This window comes from Morone saxatilis, unplaced genomic scaffold, assembly GCF_004916995.1.
Source record: "Morone saxatilis isolate NCDOM2014 unplaced genomic scaffold, NCSU_SB_2.0 Contig8, whole genome shotgun sequence".
Classification (NCBI taxonomy): Eukaryota; Metazoa; Chordata; class Actinopteri; family Moronidae; genus Morone; species Morone saxatilis.
The window spans coordinates 15,247,072-15,264,801 of record NW_023340257.1 but is presented as its reverse complement, the minus strand read 5'-3'; the positions used below and the strand labels follow the sequence as shown (position 1 = coordinate 15,264,801).

At 40.0% G+C, this 17,730-nt stretch overlaps 1 protein-coding gene across 6 annotated transcripts in view; it reads left to right on the top strand.

The window, feature by feature from the left end:
- Positions 1 to 17,730, top strand: part of rsrc1 (arginine/serine-rich coiled-coil 1) — a 103,824-nt gene that overhangs the window by 49,511 nt on the left and 36,583 nt on the right. For 4 of the 6 annotated variants that reach the window (XM_035680305.1, XM_035680304.1, XM_035680302.1 and 1 more), the window contains exon 7: positions 8,565 to 8,582. The exons of the other annotated variants lie outside the window; for them this stretch is intronic. In XM_035680305.1, the coding sequence (XP_035536198.1) occupies positions 8,565 to 8,582 (18 nt within the window). The remainder of the gene's footprint in view (positions 1 to 8,564; positions 8,583 to 17,730) is intronic. 6 annotated transcript variants of the gene reach the window in all.

Below are 17,730 nucleotides of genomic sequence, written 5' to 3'. Positions count from 1 at the left end.
ACACCCACACACACACACACCCATGACACCCGTACATATCTATTATACTCTTTTCTTTTCAACCACTTGCTAGGATCTTGGCCCTTTTCAGAGCGGTGTCCATTTCCACTCAAATGAGCATGAGCACTGTGCGCGACAGCGGGCCTCTCCTTATCCACATGTCAATAGGGAGTGTTTGCAGAACACCCACTAAGGACCTGAGGGCCAAGGGTCATCAAAACCTCCGTCTTCTCCCTATTTGAACCTTTGACAGCAGCAAAACAAACAATCCTTAAGATCTCATCAGAGGCTTGAACTTGGCAGGGGCTCGCTGGTCTGAATTAACTTTTTCTATTGGTTTGTCTAAGTTTGTCACCTGGCTGGAGTTGGACATTTTCTCATTTCAGATTTTTATACTGTAACTATCTAACAACAACAAATCTAAAAGAAGTCCTTGAAATGCTGCACAGACCTATAAATGAATAGATTAGATTTCTCTTTTTATTTAAAGTGGATAAATATGACACATTAAACTAATTTTCTCTCCTAACATACTTTTTTTAACATTTGAACGTGTGATCCAGTTCACAACTAATATTAAGCAAAATTAAGGCATTTCAATTGCAAAATAATTGCGTTTTAATTCGATATTCTCTGTGTTTTACAGTTTTCAGGTTGTAAAACGTACATATAATGGTTTGTGTCAGTTTCTTAAGCAAATGGAATTATTAGTTGTTGTTTTTTTAACTGTTTTGAATTTCCCACTTTAAGCAATAATTGAGAAAAAAGTTTCAATATAATGGCATAAAATATATGCATTATTTAGCTGTACCTCATGTCCTGGCAATAGTCACTCCCATTCAACTTAAAGTGAAATCTATAGTATGTAACTAATCTTGATATCAGTAACTCCAGATAATGCTTTATGCTCCAACGCATTAATACAGTTTAAAAAGTTCACCCGTATTGATGTAAAACAAGCAAAAAGACAACCCTAAAGGTCGGAAAAAGTAATTATGAAATTCAGTATTAGTAAATGTCTCATTGAATCTTTTTTTTTAATTTAAATGAGTGATTTTTCTGGCATATTCTGGCTCAGATAGCTGAAAGGACAGAAACACGAGAACAATGGGGGACGTTCGTTGAATGGTCCCCTGGCCAGAATTGATTGGGCGTGTTGCGTTAACATGATGTGTTACAGTATCATGGACCACTAGCCCACCAGGACTCCCAATTTAACTGAACTTTAAGGATTGCCAGACATGTGTTTGTGCCTTTTCTGCACGTCTGTGATGGTGCATGTTATGAGCATGTCTTTAGGAGTGTGTCTCATGTTTGTGTCTTTAAGTTTTTCTGTCTGTTTATATCTGCTCTCTGATCAAGTGACCACATGAAGAGGCAAAAAAAGGGGGGTGGCAAGCTTAGCAGCATCATGCGATCGGACTAATTCTTCCACAGTAAATATGGGGTATTAGGCTTCTCTGTCACAGCAGGGGTCCTGAAGAAACACACACACACACACCCTTTCTCTCGAGCTCACCGCTTCTTTCCTTCGTCTTCCTTGTGCTTCCAGTACCCGCTGTCCCTCCCACCGCCCCAGCCCACCCCCTTAGGCCCTGACAGATGTGTGCTGAACAGACCACATACATGGAGGGTGTCACCTTACCCCCTCTGGAACTAAAGGGCTAATGCACCACATTTAGGAGACTGCCGCCCTTTGTTCTGCCAGGATAAGAGGTGACGGGGATGGGGAGACTGACCTAGCTCTTTACATGGCCCAAGTCTCCTTCTTTATTTCACTGGCCTGTCTGCATATTTTGTTTTCCTCCTTCCTTATTCTTCCAATTTTGTCTCTTGCCACTTCTGTACATTTATTGTCACCCCCCTAAGATTCAGCAGTCATCTCTGGAATGCAGCACAGGATTTGTTAGGCAGTGAATTACAGTTATCCCACATTATCCATCTTCATCATATCACCGTCACTTTGGTCGTAGCACCACTTTTTGTGTGACATGACTAAGGTGATTGTCACAAACACTAGGCAGCGGTGATCTTCATCTCAAAGGGAATTTCTCTGTAAAAACACAAGGGAATTACCCAGTAATAACTTCTAACTACATGTTCTCTTTGCTAAATGTGTTATTGTAAGAACAGCAGCAGCACGCCACTTGACTGTGAGCAGTTCGAACTGAAATGAGGGTTTTTGCTGTAATGAGAGTGGGGGATTTTTGAGCCAAAGCATGGTAAACAACTTGATGACAGCTTTTTTTAGTTTTTTTGAAGAATATGATTATTTAGTTGTGAGGTTCAGGGATTCTTGTTTTTTAATGCACTGATTTGTCATGCAGTATTATTACTGCTGTTGAATTTGGAATTTTCTGATATAAAAGCAAAGGTTTAGTCAGAGATCAGAAAGAGCAGAAAAACGGAGGCTGAGAATAGTACGGCTAGTCATGACTCACATAGTTTAATGATTAAAACAGCCTGGTCCATAGAGAAGATTTTCTAATGTTTACCCTGCAGCACTTTTTTAAACACCAGTTTAAAAGCCTCAGCTTAACAAATGAGCTGAGATGTTTCCAGGTTAGCCTCATTGCAGGAGTAGTTTGATACTCATTTTGGTCCACTTTTCTCCCTTTTGTCAGTTGAAATGTTTGTGTAAAATATTCAAGCGTAAAGCTAAAACCCTGAGAACATAGCTTCCACTATAATCAAATAAATGAAACAATTACACAACAACAGAAATCCCCCTTGTGCAGGAATGTGTCTCCTGTTGTCCTTTTGGAAGGATAATGGCACAGGGGTGTCCTGTAATTTAGTCTCTGTAACCATTGATCAGCTGGATTTATGTGCCATTACCTCACTGTTCCAGTCAACAGTCGTAATTATGTCTCCCAGAGAGAGAGGGAGAGAGAGAGAGAGGGAGAGGGAGAGAGCGGGCCTCCAGTTACACAGGACCCAAATACCTGAATAAGCTTTTATCAAACAGCCCCTGCCGCTCACTTAGTAGCAGATTGACGCTGGTGGCAGACCGACTGACCTCCAGATGAGAGGGGTGGATGGATGGATGGAAGGGTTTGTCGTGCTCAGTTAGAGAGCCATACCTCATAGTAAGAGCCCGGTGCCTCAAGCTGTTGCTCTGACCCTCTCAAAAGAAGTCTGTTTACACTTTAAAGGTGCATGTGAGTTTAGAGAAAGGATGCGTTTAAAACGAACCTCTGTGGTCCCCTGCAACTACTAGTGGTTTTTATTTATCTCAGAAAGAAATTAGCCTTTCAGTTCAAAGGTGTCTGTCAATGGCAGGGCGGACTGAGTGACCTAAGGACTGCATGGATCAGAGTTTTATGTTCAATTGATTTTTGGTTTGTTTTATGAGTATAATAAACACAGGTCCTGCTGTGCCCTGGTTTTCTCTTTGCTGTAGTAAGCTTATGATACCCCACCCCCCCACCCCTCTCACCATCCCACCTGCTTTCCGCGTTGTAATCACACAACATTTTACAAAGGACTATTTTGCAAATTTGACATTGAAATTAACGCTGAAAGCTAATGTAATGTTATTAATGCTGCAAAAGAAAAACAATCTGGCAACTATTTTGAATAAGCAATTAATGCGTATACTTAATAATACATTGATTCTAGCTCCTCAAATCTGAATATTGGCTGTTTTCTTAGTTTTCTTTGATATTAAACTTAATATTTTTGTGTCTGAGACTGTTATTTGGACAAAACAAGAAATTTCAGTCCTGTCAGCTCAGGCCTTTTGGAAAACTGTGATAGACATATTTCTTTGTTTTGCTGCTTTTTATGACCATTAATCAGATTCTCAAGAAAATAATTAACAGATTAGATCAATTAGAGCTGAAAACAATAAGCTGCTTAACTGATAAGCAGGTAAAGTTGAAATTAATTGTCAGCCATATTGGTAAGCCATATAATCTTTTCTGTCATTTTGCGAGCATAATGCCAAACGTGTGGAATTGGCTGCTTTTCTCAGTTTTAAACTTTTTTTAATTGAATCTTGGGTGTTCAACTATTGATTGGACAAAAACCTTTGAAGACATCTCAACAATTTTCACAATTTTCTTACATTTCATAGACTAAATAATTGAATTGATTAGTTTGAGAAAACAAATCGTTAGTTGCTGCCCTAAAAGCAATTACTATATTTGATCCATGAGTAGGTGTTTGTGTTTTTATTTTGTTGCTAGATTCATGTTTTCATATTTTTTGTGTCAGTTATTCCTTTTTCAGTAATAGCATTTTCCTAAGATTGAAGGTCTAGGGTGTAAAAAGTACTTGTCGAATTAGCGTACAAACTTTCCTTGCCTTGCTTTAGTGAACAGTATATACTGTACTAGAGAGAGGCCACTTAGAGGAAATTCTCTGATTATGTGTATGTGTGTGAGAAAGAGAGGGGAGATTGGAAAGCTTTGTTTTTCTTCGGTGGCCAGATTTCAAACCAGCATCTGGTGAGCTCTTGAAAAAGACCGTTATGAGATATGTTCAAATCCAAACTGATCATTTTTGCACCCTCCTTCCCCTCCTCCCTCCCTTATTTCTCTCCCTCCTTGTTGTCGGTGTTTGGAGACACATGGTGATATCTTTACCTCCTCCCTCCTTCCCCTTTCTCTCTCTTTCTCTCTCTGTGTCTCTCTCTCTCTCTCCTCTCAACATGTAGACATTTCCATAACAGAAAAAGAATATTTTTAATTTGCTGCTTTCCATAATTTTGCAACATATGGTATAAATGATTTTGATGCAAATGTATGTGCTAATTATTTGCAGACGAGCTTTAAACAGGCCAGCCATTGAAGTGGAATGAAAGCAAATTTGCAATCACCTTAAATTTTGCTAACCATTTACTGTTAAGTAAACTTTGCTAAGTAATTTAATTACCTTGGACTGCTGGCAGGCGCTCAGGGCTTCTTTCGGGAGGGGGTGGAGAGTGAGGCTGAATGCAAATAATGCAGACTGAGAGACATGAGAAGGGGAGAGTAAAAGACAGTGTGTACTGCTAACAACAGTATTATTGAATTCTCACCATGTGGAAGTTATTGCTGGAAAGTATTTTTGTTGCCGGGGCACCTTTTGTGAAGGAAGACGGAGAATAGATGGGAATCTTTAGATGGGAAGCTGTCCTGTGACATCTTAAGGTCTCTTTAAGTCTGTGTTTGTGAATGTTTCTACAGGGTGTTTAATGGATGTTGCAGTCTGATTGGCCCTGGCATAGACATAAATGGTTTGCACCAAAGTGTAGACCTGTGCATTCCTGATTCATGATTTGTAATCATTTCTACCCTCTGACACACTATTCTTCATGCTAAGGCCAGGGATGCACAATAATGCCAAATTTTAGTGCATTTTGCCTATGATTTGTCATGATTGTTGATCTCAGTGGATTTTATGTTGAAACTCAGAGGAACTTTGCAGTGCTTCTATTCTAACATGGCTCACAGAAAGAAGGTCCTTGGTTTGAATATTTGCCTCCTCCTTTTAACTGAAGTAAATTTAACATGGCTTTTTTTATACTAAAATCAACAGAAAAAGAGTTGTTAATTGATGTGATTTAACTACAAATACAAAATGTGAATATTATATAGAGGACAACACTGGTAACAGCCAGTTTTAGGCACTTATTTTAACATAGTTAGATGACGATCACCTTATTTTGTGTTTTAAATTATGCAAAAAATACTCAATTGTCAATATATTTAGCCTATCTGTGCTCTTGTGTCCTCCCACAGTCTAGAAACATGCCGGTGAGTTTGAGATTCCAAATGTCTCATAGTTGTGAATGTGTTTCTCTATGCGCTGGGATAGACTGGCAGATTGTCTGCAATGTTGCGCTGCCTTTCACCCAGTGAATGCTGGGACTAGCCCCAGCCCCCCTGCGACCCTGAATAAGAATAAGCCTGTATAGAAAATGGATGGATGGATGATCAGCGTTCCTGTCATAGATGGACCAGGATGGGTTGCTGCAGCAACCTTGGCCTTCGTACACTAATCACACCGGATTCTTCTTATGGTGCTTTACGTGATTGAATTGATTGGTTGTATTGCTTTAAAGGCAGAAACAACTCCGAAGCTTGTTTTATGTCACTTAGTCTACAAATGAAATATTTCCTAATTATAGCACAGACCCGTTTTGGCTAAAATTATTCTTTCCCTTTTATTTGTAGGGTTTTTTTTAGCCTTTTTTATCCATCATTTGGACTGATAAAGTCCTAGTACACTAATCATTTTTAGACTTTTTTATGAAGCTCAAGTCCTTGGTTAAACATACCTCATGATGCCTTAATGTGCAGGTCAGCTGTTGTGCTACGTGATTGAGTCACGGGGAACGGCAGATGTAAATGCACACAAATGGGATGAATGATGTGGCCATGACATCTGTGATTGCATGCAGTGCTTCGTATGAAAAATGAAGGAATGCTTGATTTAATAGTAAAGTGGGCGGAGGGGGACTGCAGCTCAGACGTTTGAGCGGGAGATTTCAAGGTTGGTGGTTCAATTCTCAGCTTCTCCCAACAGCATGCTAAAGTGTCCTTGAGCAAGACACTGAATGGATTCATGTGTGAACACGTGCAACACAATTGCTGTAACATGCAAAGAAATGTAGCAATGTGCCGACAAAGGCAGGGATAAAGACACTGTTAAAAAAAATATGTAAATCTATATAAAAATAAAATTTTTTCTTGGAAGGAAATACATTCTATTAGCTCTATTAAAGGCAGTGTGGATGTTGTTGCAGCAGTACGGAGAGAAAGGTGGATACCCCGGGCAGTTCTGTAGCTTGTGTGGACCGCATCAGCAAGCTGTAAACACACTGGTTAGCTTCTTGAAGCTTTACATGATCAAAAAAATCTTTATCAGCTTCAGTGGGTGTGTGTGGGGGTGAATGTATGCTCCAGTGTGTACAGTCTGCATGTATGACTGTAAATGCAGTATATGTGTGTTTCTGTCAGGGGTTTAGCTGCCTCTTTAACAAGATCACCCACTGATTTTAACCAGAAATGTAACTAACAGTTTTTATGTACAAAGCTATCTCTTCCTATCATATGTTACCATCTATCTTTTCAAAGGAGTCAACACTTTTTTCTTTTTTCTTAACTTTTTTTTTCTCTCATCAATACGACCTCCTCTAGTAGTAAAATTGAAACAGCTTCTTCTCTCCTTTCACATCAGCGAGGCTCCACAGACACACACTTGCAGGAAGGCGAGGGCCGGGATGGAATTGAAGTAATAAAAACCTCTTTGTTTTAGTTTGTATTGGACCATTCATCATCACTTTATTTAATACGAGGCTGTAATTGTGCCATCCCCAACCATCACTAATGGCTGTGTTCGTCTGTGTTTGCTTTGTTGATGGAAATGAATGAAATTAGGATAAACAACCGCAGAGTCGCGTGTAATCAAGCCCTGATTAATGTACCAGCGTTTCAGCGCCGTTTCTCATTCCACAACACCTGATATCTTTCCCATAAACAAATTCTGTTTGTCTAAATGAAGAAATTAAATGACGCATTTGATGAGTTTATGATTGACCCGGTCCGGCTCGTGGCTCATTATTCTCTGTCTGTTGAGGCCAAGAGGTATGTGACTAATGCTCTGTCACTTCCCACACGAGGATTTATCACCACCACTGATTAATGGCAGCCAAACAGCATTTTAATAATTTTATGATTGTGGTTTCTGGCAGTCACAGAGAGAGATCGAGAGAGAGGGAGAGAGAAAGGAAGATAGAGGGTAGTGGGAAGGAGGAAAGGAGGTGGGGGTTTTTTGGGCGGGGGGGGCGTTTGGAGGGAGAGGGTCCAAATAGAGAGAGAAAGCGACAGAAAGTGTTCATCCCAGATTAAATGTTTTATGCCATTGCAGGCTGTGCAGACGGGAGGCATGATTATGCGCCGTATGAACGTCCCCATGAATCTTCCTCTCGCACTTGAAAAGTATTTCATACACATGTTTAATGAATTTCACCCGCCTCATTATTACATTTACTTTTTCCACTGGAAAGCAACAAATTGGCAACAAATGTGTGTAAAATACCTCAACAGTGAGCGATTGCTTCCCCCAGGGGGTGAAATGTGGAGGTGGATCGGGGAATGGGGCTGATTTACAGGTTAGGAGGAGGAAGGGGTTAAAATGTCGGCGTGGCAGGTGGAGATTATGATATAGCTAGTAGAGTTTATGGCACAGGCTGATATCTTACAGCAGATTCTGATAAAATAACCCGAGATGATCTTACAGGCTTGAGATATGAGAAGATTGTCAAGGGCATTAATGTTTGAGACCTGTCTCGAGACCAGTTTAATCATGTCTAGCTTAACTCCTGTTTATTATCTTTGTTAGCTTACCAACAGTCACTTACATTTACTTCAGAATACATTTTTGCATTGTGACCAGTAACCCCTTCAGGCGAAGGCTAAAACTAAATTTGGTTGAACCCACTAATATGTTCGAAACCATACGAAGATAACTGTTTAATAGAAATAACGTGCAACAATTACCTGAGTGTTTTCCAGATATAGAATAATTTCAGATAATTAGCATACTTTTCTGTATTTTTCCTTCACTCATTACAGTGCTAAAAGACTCGGTTGGTGAGTATTTGTTGCTGTAACAGAGCAGATGGCTTTGTATTGATTTTATTTAACATACTGACATTTCGCTTAATTCAGTTTTTATATAAAATCAATCATGAACTGGTCTTTTTAAACCAGTTTAAACCAGTTTAAACCTATTGACCTATTGATCTTTGATATAAGGAAATATATTCTGATGTTTTTTGACCCCATGTTTATGTGACTAGTCACTTTGCCTGAGGAAAAATTAAAGAGGGGGGAAAAGAAAGTTGCACTGTTTTTAGCTTTTTAGTTTATTTCTGGAGCACTTGGTATTGCCTGTCTGGCCTTTACCTAATTTTGTTGTTCTTGAACATATCTCATAAGTCAGTTGTTTATAAAACAAAAAATCGAGCATCCAGTCATCATCCACCTGACACCTAGATGGGTAACCATTTAAAGGAAAAACCAATACAAACTTCCTAGTCTCTGGAACACTCTCCATTCTCCCACAGGTGTTAAATTAATTCATTTTCATTCTTATCAAACCATTTAATGACCCCTCGTGTCCTGTATGAAAGCATTTTGTAATTTCTTCTTTTCTTTCATTCAGGTTTTTCCTTTAATTAGTCACCCCTCTCTCTATATACCAGTGTGCTAAAACGTTGGTTCATACGTCTAAACTGGGAAGCAAAAGGTTGTTGTTTTAGCTTCAGGTAAGTTAGTCTAGTGTAAGGTCAACCATCCATACTAGCTAACTAACAAACACACGCATGGTTTTTGAACAATTGAATGTTGATAGAAACAGTCCCAATGGCTTGGACTGGAATAACCTATTATACTTATTAATAACATATTACTTATTTCAGAACTGGAATTAAGTTGGTGTCAACACACACTTATTATTTAAGTGTTAGTTATATATTATGACCTTCTTTTGTAAGATTGATTCATTAGCATGTGCACAGGCTTACATTTGTGTTTATTCTCATGGGGCTGAAGAGTTAAATTGTACATGCCAAGGCACATATTGTACTGACTCCAATGGTTTTGAACAGCATGTGTTTTATTCCTGCCACACCAGCAACCTTTCAAAGTGAATGTTAGTTTGAATTAGATTAGTGTGGGTCATTTTTCCTCCTAACTCAGAGACACAGGAATAAACGCAGCACGGCTGATAAACATTTAGACACCTGTCGTCTCCAATCTCACGTTCCCGGCCTCAGAAACAGATGGAAGTCATGAGTTGTTTCAAACTTCTAATGGAGTCCTAATTTTGTACAGATTGCGCTGTTACCCTGCCCCAACTAACACACACACACAGAGCTTATTATTTCTCTGTTCTCTCTCCTGTTACGTGCTTCTGTCTACCCTATCTCCCACTTTGAGAGCCTTTAGGCTTGAAATAAGTAAGTGAACAAACCAGCAGTAAACCCGAGCATTAACTGTGTTGATATCTATAAAGAATTTTTCTTTTTAATGGCTTTTTACATGGATTCCTGTAGTTATATATGTTATATGATTAAGATGATGTTAACAAATGGCATTAAGATAAAGGTTATAATCTAAAAATCTTAAACTTAAACAAGATTTAGCCTATTTTTAATAGCTCGCTTGATGTCTTTGCACTGGCTAATGCGCCTGCTATCTGCTAATGCTTTTAACATCTGCTCCAGTAACATTACATTTATTTAGCTGATACCTTTTTCCAAAGTGTCTTACAAAAAGTGCATTCAACTATGTAGATACAACCCAAACTTGCAAGAATCATGCAAGTACATTAACTTCATCAGAAGCTGAACTACTTCACAGTGCTCCAAGTGTTAAATTTAGAACCAGACAAGAGATAGTGAAGAGTTTTTTGTTGTTGTTTTTTTATTTTCATGGGCCAAGGTACAGTCTGAACAGATGAGTTTTCTATATGTAAGAAACTTAAACTGGAAAAAGACTAAAGGAAAAACAGACAAACATCTGATCTCATTAAATGAATTTAGCTGTAATTAATTTCCATTCATTCATTCAAATTCATCAAATCCTCACTTTTGCATTGTGTGCGGCATTCCAATAACAGACCGTCCAGGGACCGCTAAAGACCGTGAAGCCTGTGGCGTGCCACTGAACTCGTGCTAGCTTGGTTGCCTGTATGTTTCCTTGGCAAAATTCCACTTTTACAATTTCATGTATTTTAGATTTTTATTAAATCTGATTACAATACAACAAATTGTGGATTACAACTTTGTTGATTTATAATCATAAGCTTGCAAGTAATGCAGGCTGTAGTTGCACAGCCGCTTCACATCCAGACTGTGGAGGTTTGACAAAAATGTCTCTGTCATAACCAATTTCAGCCCAGCGCTTTGAGAATGAAAAATTTCCACATTCACACAAATTACCTATCTGTGATAGGGGGTGATTTCCGAACATGATTAACCCAAACATTCATCCTTTGACTGTTTAAACATGTTCATTTTGTTTCTACCACCACTGACTGGCAGTCGCTAGAGAGTACAACATATAAACCAGCTGGCAGATTCATCTCTGTCGGCCGTGACAGCACATACTGTATTCTTAGCCCTCATGTCCACTGTCTTCAAATGTCTTTCTTCCCTTCTGTCCCTTCATGTCTTTTCAATCAGTCTTGGCATTGCTTCCGCTATCCACACTCAGACATAACAACTCTAACAGTCCTCGTCTGTGTGGCACAGGGGGGGCTGATGACAGAGACATCCACCCTCATTCATTCAAAAGGGCGGCACTGCCACATTATTTACAGTAGTCCACATGCATGCATGCGCACACACATTTACACCCTTCTAAATTGTTCATTTGTCCAAGATGCCGCACCCAACACTTTCTCCTTTCTTCCTCTCCCTCTGCAGACCAAACCTAGTGGTTCCGATAGAGGAGTGAAGAGAAATAAACAGTTGATTAATCCTCAATTGGCCCAATCTTGCATATTTCTGCCTAATTAGTAAACCAGGCGAAAAGAGGCCCCTGGGTACCATCTCCTCCCAACCAGGCCCTGTCTCCCAGACCAGAACTCCAGCCGTGTGTTTAAGGAGAAATAAATATCAGAAAGTACATTGCTCCTCTTTCATCTCCTCGTGCTGAGAAGAGGGAATTGCTGTGGGAGAATTAATGTTCATTTAATTTCCCTTCTTTCTTCTGTTCATATATTTGCATTCTTCAGGTATTTCTTGTCTCTCCATGTTTCCTTCACTCTCTCTCTCTCTCTCATATACACACACAGAGAACAGGGCCTTTTTTCATTGCTACTACATCTGCAGGACACATGTTCGGTAAATGTACATTTGTGCAGACCATGAATTAGTGTGTGTTAGCTTAAAAGAAAGATGTCCGGGCCTGTATCTGCTGATGGTGAAAGTATGTTTTTCTGATGTCTTGAACATTGTTCCTTGTTACCAAGGGCTAATCTGTCTCCTTCAGTTTGATTCATGACTTTTTAGAGCCATTGGACAAAGCCAAAGCCAATCCAGTCTGCAGGCTCCAGTGCAGAGATTGATGCTATCAGCTCTGTTCATTCTCAAAATAAACCTGTCTTGATCTTCGGCTTTGTGGACACATTTTAGCTATCTAGAGGCCAGAACCTGGCTCCACAAGTGGCCTAGCGGTAATAGTGACAGTCACATACCTGAGAGGTCACAGCAGCCATCGGTCGTCTGTCGAACTTTGAGCTGAGCCCCAAAAGTCTCTAAAATACTCAAATGTTCATCTTCAATCAAAGTGAAAAATGTTCTTGCTTGCTGCTGGGTTATTCATTTCATGCAATGTTTTGGTCTAAATGAGCTTCATGGGGTATTTATTCAATACAGTGTTTTGTTTAAAAGCACAAAGGAAGGTAGGATTTAATGGAATCTAGCGGTGAGATTTCACATTCCAGTCAACTTGTCTCGCCCTCCCCATCCAAGCGTGGCTTTTCAAATACGCGAAAGGCCCTATCTAGAGATAGTCTTTGGTGTGTCTGTTCTGGGCTTCTGTAGAAACATGGCGCTTCAACATTGCAGCCTCCACGGAAGGTGAAACTCGGACATAAAGAGCAGAAGATGATTAGCTGTAAGCCGTCCTATAATGGTAGAGAAAACCCTGCTGTTTATTCTGTATTCTGTTCTGTTGAGTAAAATGTTGATGACATTCTTTCGTAAACAAACACGTAAGTAAACACAACTGGCAATATTGTGGTCAGTGAAAATTATTGAGATCATGTCCATATATTGCGCAATAAGTCAATAACTTAATTATTGTGACAGGCAATTAAAGGGGTCATTTATATCACGTCAAAACCTTTTAATGATAGAACTTAAAATCACCAAATCTCATCACCACTCAAAAGGAATGAGTGGCTATTCAGACCAATAAAGCCCTGTGTTGTTTTATGCTACAGGTGAGACAATGAAATCCAGTTTCATTGTTGACAATTCGGCGTCATTGTCAAAACGCAATGAAGACATCGCCTTAATTACTTTGTAGTTCTATAATGAATAACTAAACTAAAACTAAAGTCAGACACAAAGTTCACATTATTTGTTTGTATTAGTGTCTTTAAGTTATTAAAGTTAGGGGCCTTCTGCCCTGACATTCACTCATAAAATCCTTGTTTTCCTCTGCCAGCATTAGTACACTCAACCTCTGGTTTGCTGTGTCCCCGTTACCTTGTATGTTTGATTGTGTGTGAGAGAGAGAGAGAGAGAGGAAGCACGTGATCTATGTACAATCTCTCTATCTGAGATTAGTTGACCTGCAGTAGTGAATTAGATGTGTAATCTTATTTCTAATAGTGACAAACCTTTTAATCCACCTTCTGCCAGGGTTTTTACAGAACCAGGTATGACCTCTGACCTTGAGTTGATATAGTTCATGTACTTACAAAAGCTTATGGAAGTCTTAATTACTCCTGCTGGGACCAGTTTACTAACAGTGACAAACGGATGAGCTGTGACAGAGAGGGATGGACACACAGTAACAAGGGGATCCTCTATTTTGACAACATGTACAGTATGTTTGACAAGTGGTAGAGGTGAGGGGGAGAGTGTGTGTGTGTGTTGGTGTGTTGGTGTGTGTGTGATCTCGCTTTGTGTGTGTGTGTGTGTTGTGTGTTTTTGTGGTGTGTGTGTTGTGTGTGTGTGTGTGTGTGTGTGTGGTGTGTGTGTGTGTGTGTGTGTGTGTGTGTGTTGGTGTGTGGGGTGGTGTGTGTTGTGGGGTGGTGTGTGTGTGTTCTCCGATCAGGACTTATCTTTATGGGATCAGCCACAGTGAATATATAAGTTCGTTATACGAATTGGCGGGATATTGTGTTATGATGATAGAGATGCGAGGGTTTTAAATCCTCAGCCAGCATTGTTGGGCTTCTATACAAGCGTTTTTTCTCCCTCTCCTTACACGCACACACACGTACACACACACACACCCCTATGAGAGCCAGGATGAGCATTCATGATAAACGTATAATCCCCACACACACACACACACACACGCCATTAAACCCAGTGGATTACAGTTCGGGGAATTACGGTGGGGATTTCTGTTGTCTCTCTTTCTGTCTTGCTCTTTCCTCTCCTCCTCTGCTTTCACTGCCCTCGCTTGTCAACAGCCCCACTTGGCCCGGGCTGCCAATCCAAAGCTTTGATGAGGCAGTGTCAGCTATTTGTTTGGCCAAGCACAAATGGATCTCTGAATAGAAAGAGTGTAAGAGAGAGGGAGAGAGGGAGAGAGAAAAAAAAAAGCTGAAGGAGAGGGAGAATGGCCATCCTGGCATGTGATAATATTGAGAAAATAATCTGCCACCTTCTTCCTCCTCTCCTCCTCCTTTCTGTTGTCTCACTCACAGGTCTCTCATTCTCTGCCTCTCTCTCTCTCTCTTTCTCTCTATCTCCATTCTTAACTCTGTCTCTCAACCTTTATCTCTTAAACACAGGCCGTGCCAGTGTCGGCTTGCAGCTGATTACCGGTGTAATCACTCACATTTTAGATGATCTGATAGGAGAAAAGGCCTACAAATCATCTTAACACCCCCCTGAATCCCCTGAACTCCTCCTGAAGACGGTGGCCAACAACAACTACTTTATTTTTGTCCTCAATATTTTCTTTCTCAAACAGTAGGCCAGAAAATTCCCACAGAAAAGCCCAGTTAAAACAATGCCTGGGTAAGCCCATTTTGCCAATATCCGCTGCTTATTTCAGTGTAATGTAAGCCCTGGATTTGCCAGTGTAAGTAGATTGGGGCACAATGTAAGTACAAGTGGAGTTGATGTAGCTAACTTTGTACAATATGGCAGCTTGCTGTGTCTTAGTGAAAGCTGCTCTTGGCCTTTGTCGAGACTTTTTCGAGTTTTCAGTAACTGACAAATGGCTGCAAGTGCAAAAATGGTGTACCTGTAGGTTTTTTTTGCTTACTGGTGAGTGTGTTCGTGCTTCCAACGATTGTGTTTTGATCCTGAGAGCAAACTGTTGTAAATGAAAATGATAAATGAAAGAGATATTTGGGAAATTAAACCACCCCATAAACTTTGAACTGAATACTTCCTCCATAACAATCACGTTGCAATGGTAATTAATAAGTAATAATAAATTAAGTATTTGGTCCAACATAGTGCAAACATTTTATCAAACTGGAATTGCCAAAGGACCTTAACAGGCATTTACTTTTGAGAGGTGCATTGTTATTTGGCATTGGCCAGAATCACTTTGCATCTGATTGGATCAATCTTTGTCCAGTCGGGGCCAGAAAGCACTATTTTCCTTTTAAAATCAGCTCAGTGGATTCTCAGAAGTTATCTAAGAAAAATAACTGAGCCAACAAGATTGAAGATAGCCTATCAGATTATTTATGTTATAATACTGTTACAGATCTAGGTTTAATGCTGTGCCCTTTGAGTATGCACAAATTTGCCAATGTTGCTGCTACAAGCCAATACAAATGTTGTGCCTGAACAAAGCATTGCCATGTTGATCTTGTGTTATTAATAACAATATTTACTGAACACATACAGCATTCAAATAGTTTAAACATGTTAAAAGTTTGTGAAGTCTACTGAGTGACCGGAAAGTTACTGGTTCAGTCCCTCCAGACTGGTTTGGATATAACTGATTTACACACAAACCTCCCTCAGTATCCTCCATTGAAACCACCCTTGAGCAAGACATTTAATTCTTAAGTGGAGCGATTAAGTTGCTCAATGGCTCATTAATAGCATACCTTTCCTGGTAAATAAATGTAAATTCCCTCCAGTATCAAAGTCATGTTGCTACTTTAGTTTAGTTTAAAAATGTCACTAAAGTTAGAGCAATAGTAATTAATATTGGAAAAATTCCATGTAAACATAATCACTGCATTGCAAAGCAACATTTTTATTTGTGTGTGTGTGTTGCAGCTTGGGAACTGTTAATTACACATAAAGGGGTCCCCTAGCAGCAGGCCCTGAGCCCTAAGGGGCCAGTGGTGGGGCTGGTGGCCAAGGGGGGGGGGACAGATTATGGCGGTCTCGGGGCACCAATAGATGGCCATATGAACCAGCAGGGGCCCCTTTCTTTTATTCATTCCCCCAGTGGACCCCTCCACAGGTCCTGGACATGGGGCCTGCTCACATTAGGCTGGGACTGCATTATAAAATGGTTACATTTAGTTAAAATAATTGTAATAATTGAGCCTGTGAAGCACACAAAGTTAAGGATTTTAAGGAGTTTGCCATCTGATGAGGCTCAAGTTGGCCAAAGTCAGCTGAGTGTGTGTGTGTGTGTGTGTGTGTGAGAAACCATAGCCTTGAAAGAAATCAAGTTGTGTGTTCATCATATAAGTCCTGTAACATACTACTGTATCGCCTTAATGAGGTGTATGTGTCTAGGGGTGATAATCCCATCTCCCGTCTGCAGAGCCCCAGTGAAACCTCGCTAAGCCACTTCATTCACTTTGATCCAGTTTTGGGGGGCAGTTTAATTTCCCATAATGCGGTTGATCAATGATTTCCTTTCAGCGCTGATGTAATTAGTGGTTTTAAGTCAGCTTTGCGCTCCTATCTGACTGCGTTTTAGGGAGGCTAGAATTTATTATCATGGAGTTTTAAAGAAAAATCAATATTTGCTCACACAGAGGATTACATGAACATATGAACAGAAACAGGGAAGTGTGTGCGTGTTGTAGTAGTAGTTATATAGACTGAAACCCACAAATCTTATCTATTAACATTAATCTGGCTTTCTTCCTAACCTACTCCAGTTGGTGCAGTTTAGATAACTGCGAAAATTAAGTCATAACAATTAAAATCTTTCCCTAAACAGCTCTTATGCATAATTCATCAAATTAATATATAAATCTGGTATTATCTTATTAAGAACGGGTTGTTTTATTAATTAACTTGATTAAGTGGTAAGCTTGAGCAGGGTGGCCTGATTGCAAATGGTCAAATGATTAATAGAAGCCATTGTTGGTGTCCTCACTGATGTTCAAGTGCTATTAGCTCCTCAGTACAAATTAGTTAAACCTTAAATTTTATAACCACATTACAGAGCTCTCAGCCGGCGAGGAGAATTACAGCCAAGCCGCGCTGCATGAAGCATCACTGTATCTCATTCTGGCTGTTGAACACACTGTAGTTGCATCGGTACTGGCGGGTGTCAGAGGTTGAGTTAATTAACTTGGTTTGTGGACTGTGATGCAACAGGGGAAAACATAGCTCAAATGTCTGGTTATAAATGTTAATGATAAGTCTGCTTCTACTCAGCATTACATGGAATACATTTAAATTATGGCTTTTCCTTTGTGCTGCTGTTTGCCAAAAGAAATGAGGTGAACCTTGTCAGACACGCGCATGCACACGACTAAACGGTTTCCTTGTGTACTTTAAAGCCATTATGCATGTTTGTTCTTAAAAGTCTCGTCCAGTGTGGATTATAGAGCTGTCTACAACTTGAGACAACTCCCAGAGCCTCACACCTGTTATTTGTTGGGCAGGGTTGACCTCCTCTCCACTCTGCAACAAAGACAGAGACCACTGGCCAAATGCAGGCCTGTTTGTGACTGCTGTATTTAGGCACACGCAGGCTCAGCTGGTGTTGGTAAACGTAATGACATAATTCCATTAAGGCATTTAACTAGACGCACAATGACCTAGCATCAGGTTGATTTAATTTGCGCTGGCGTATTGTGCTTGTATTAAAGGTTCAGTGTGTAACA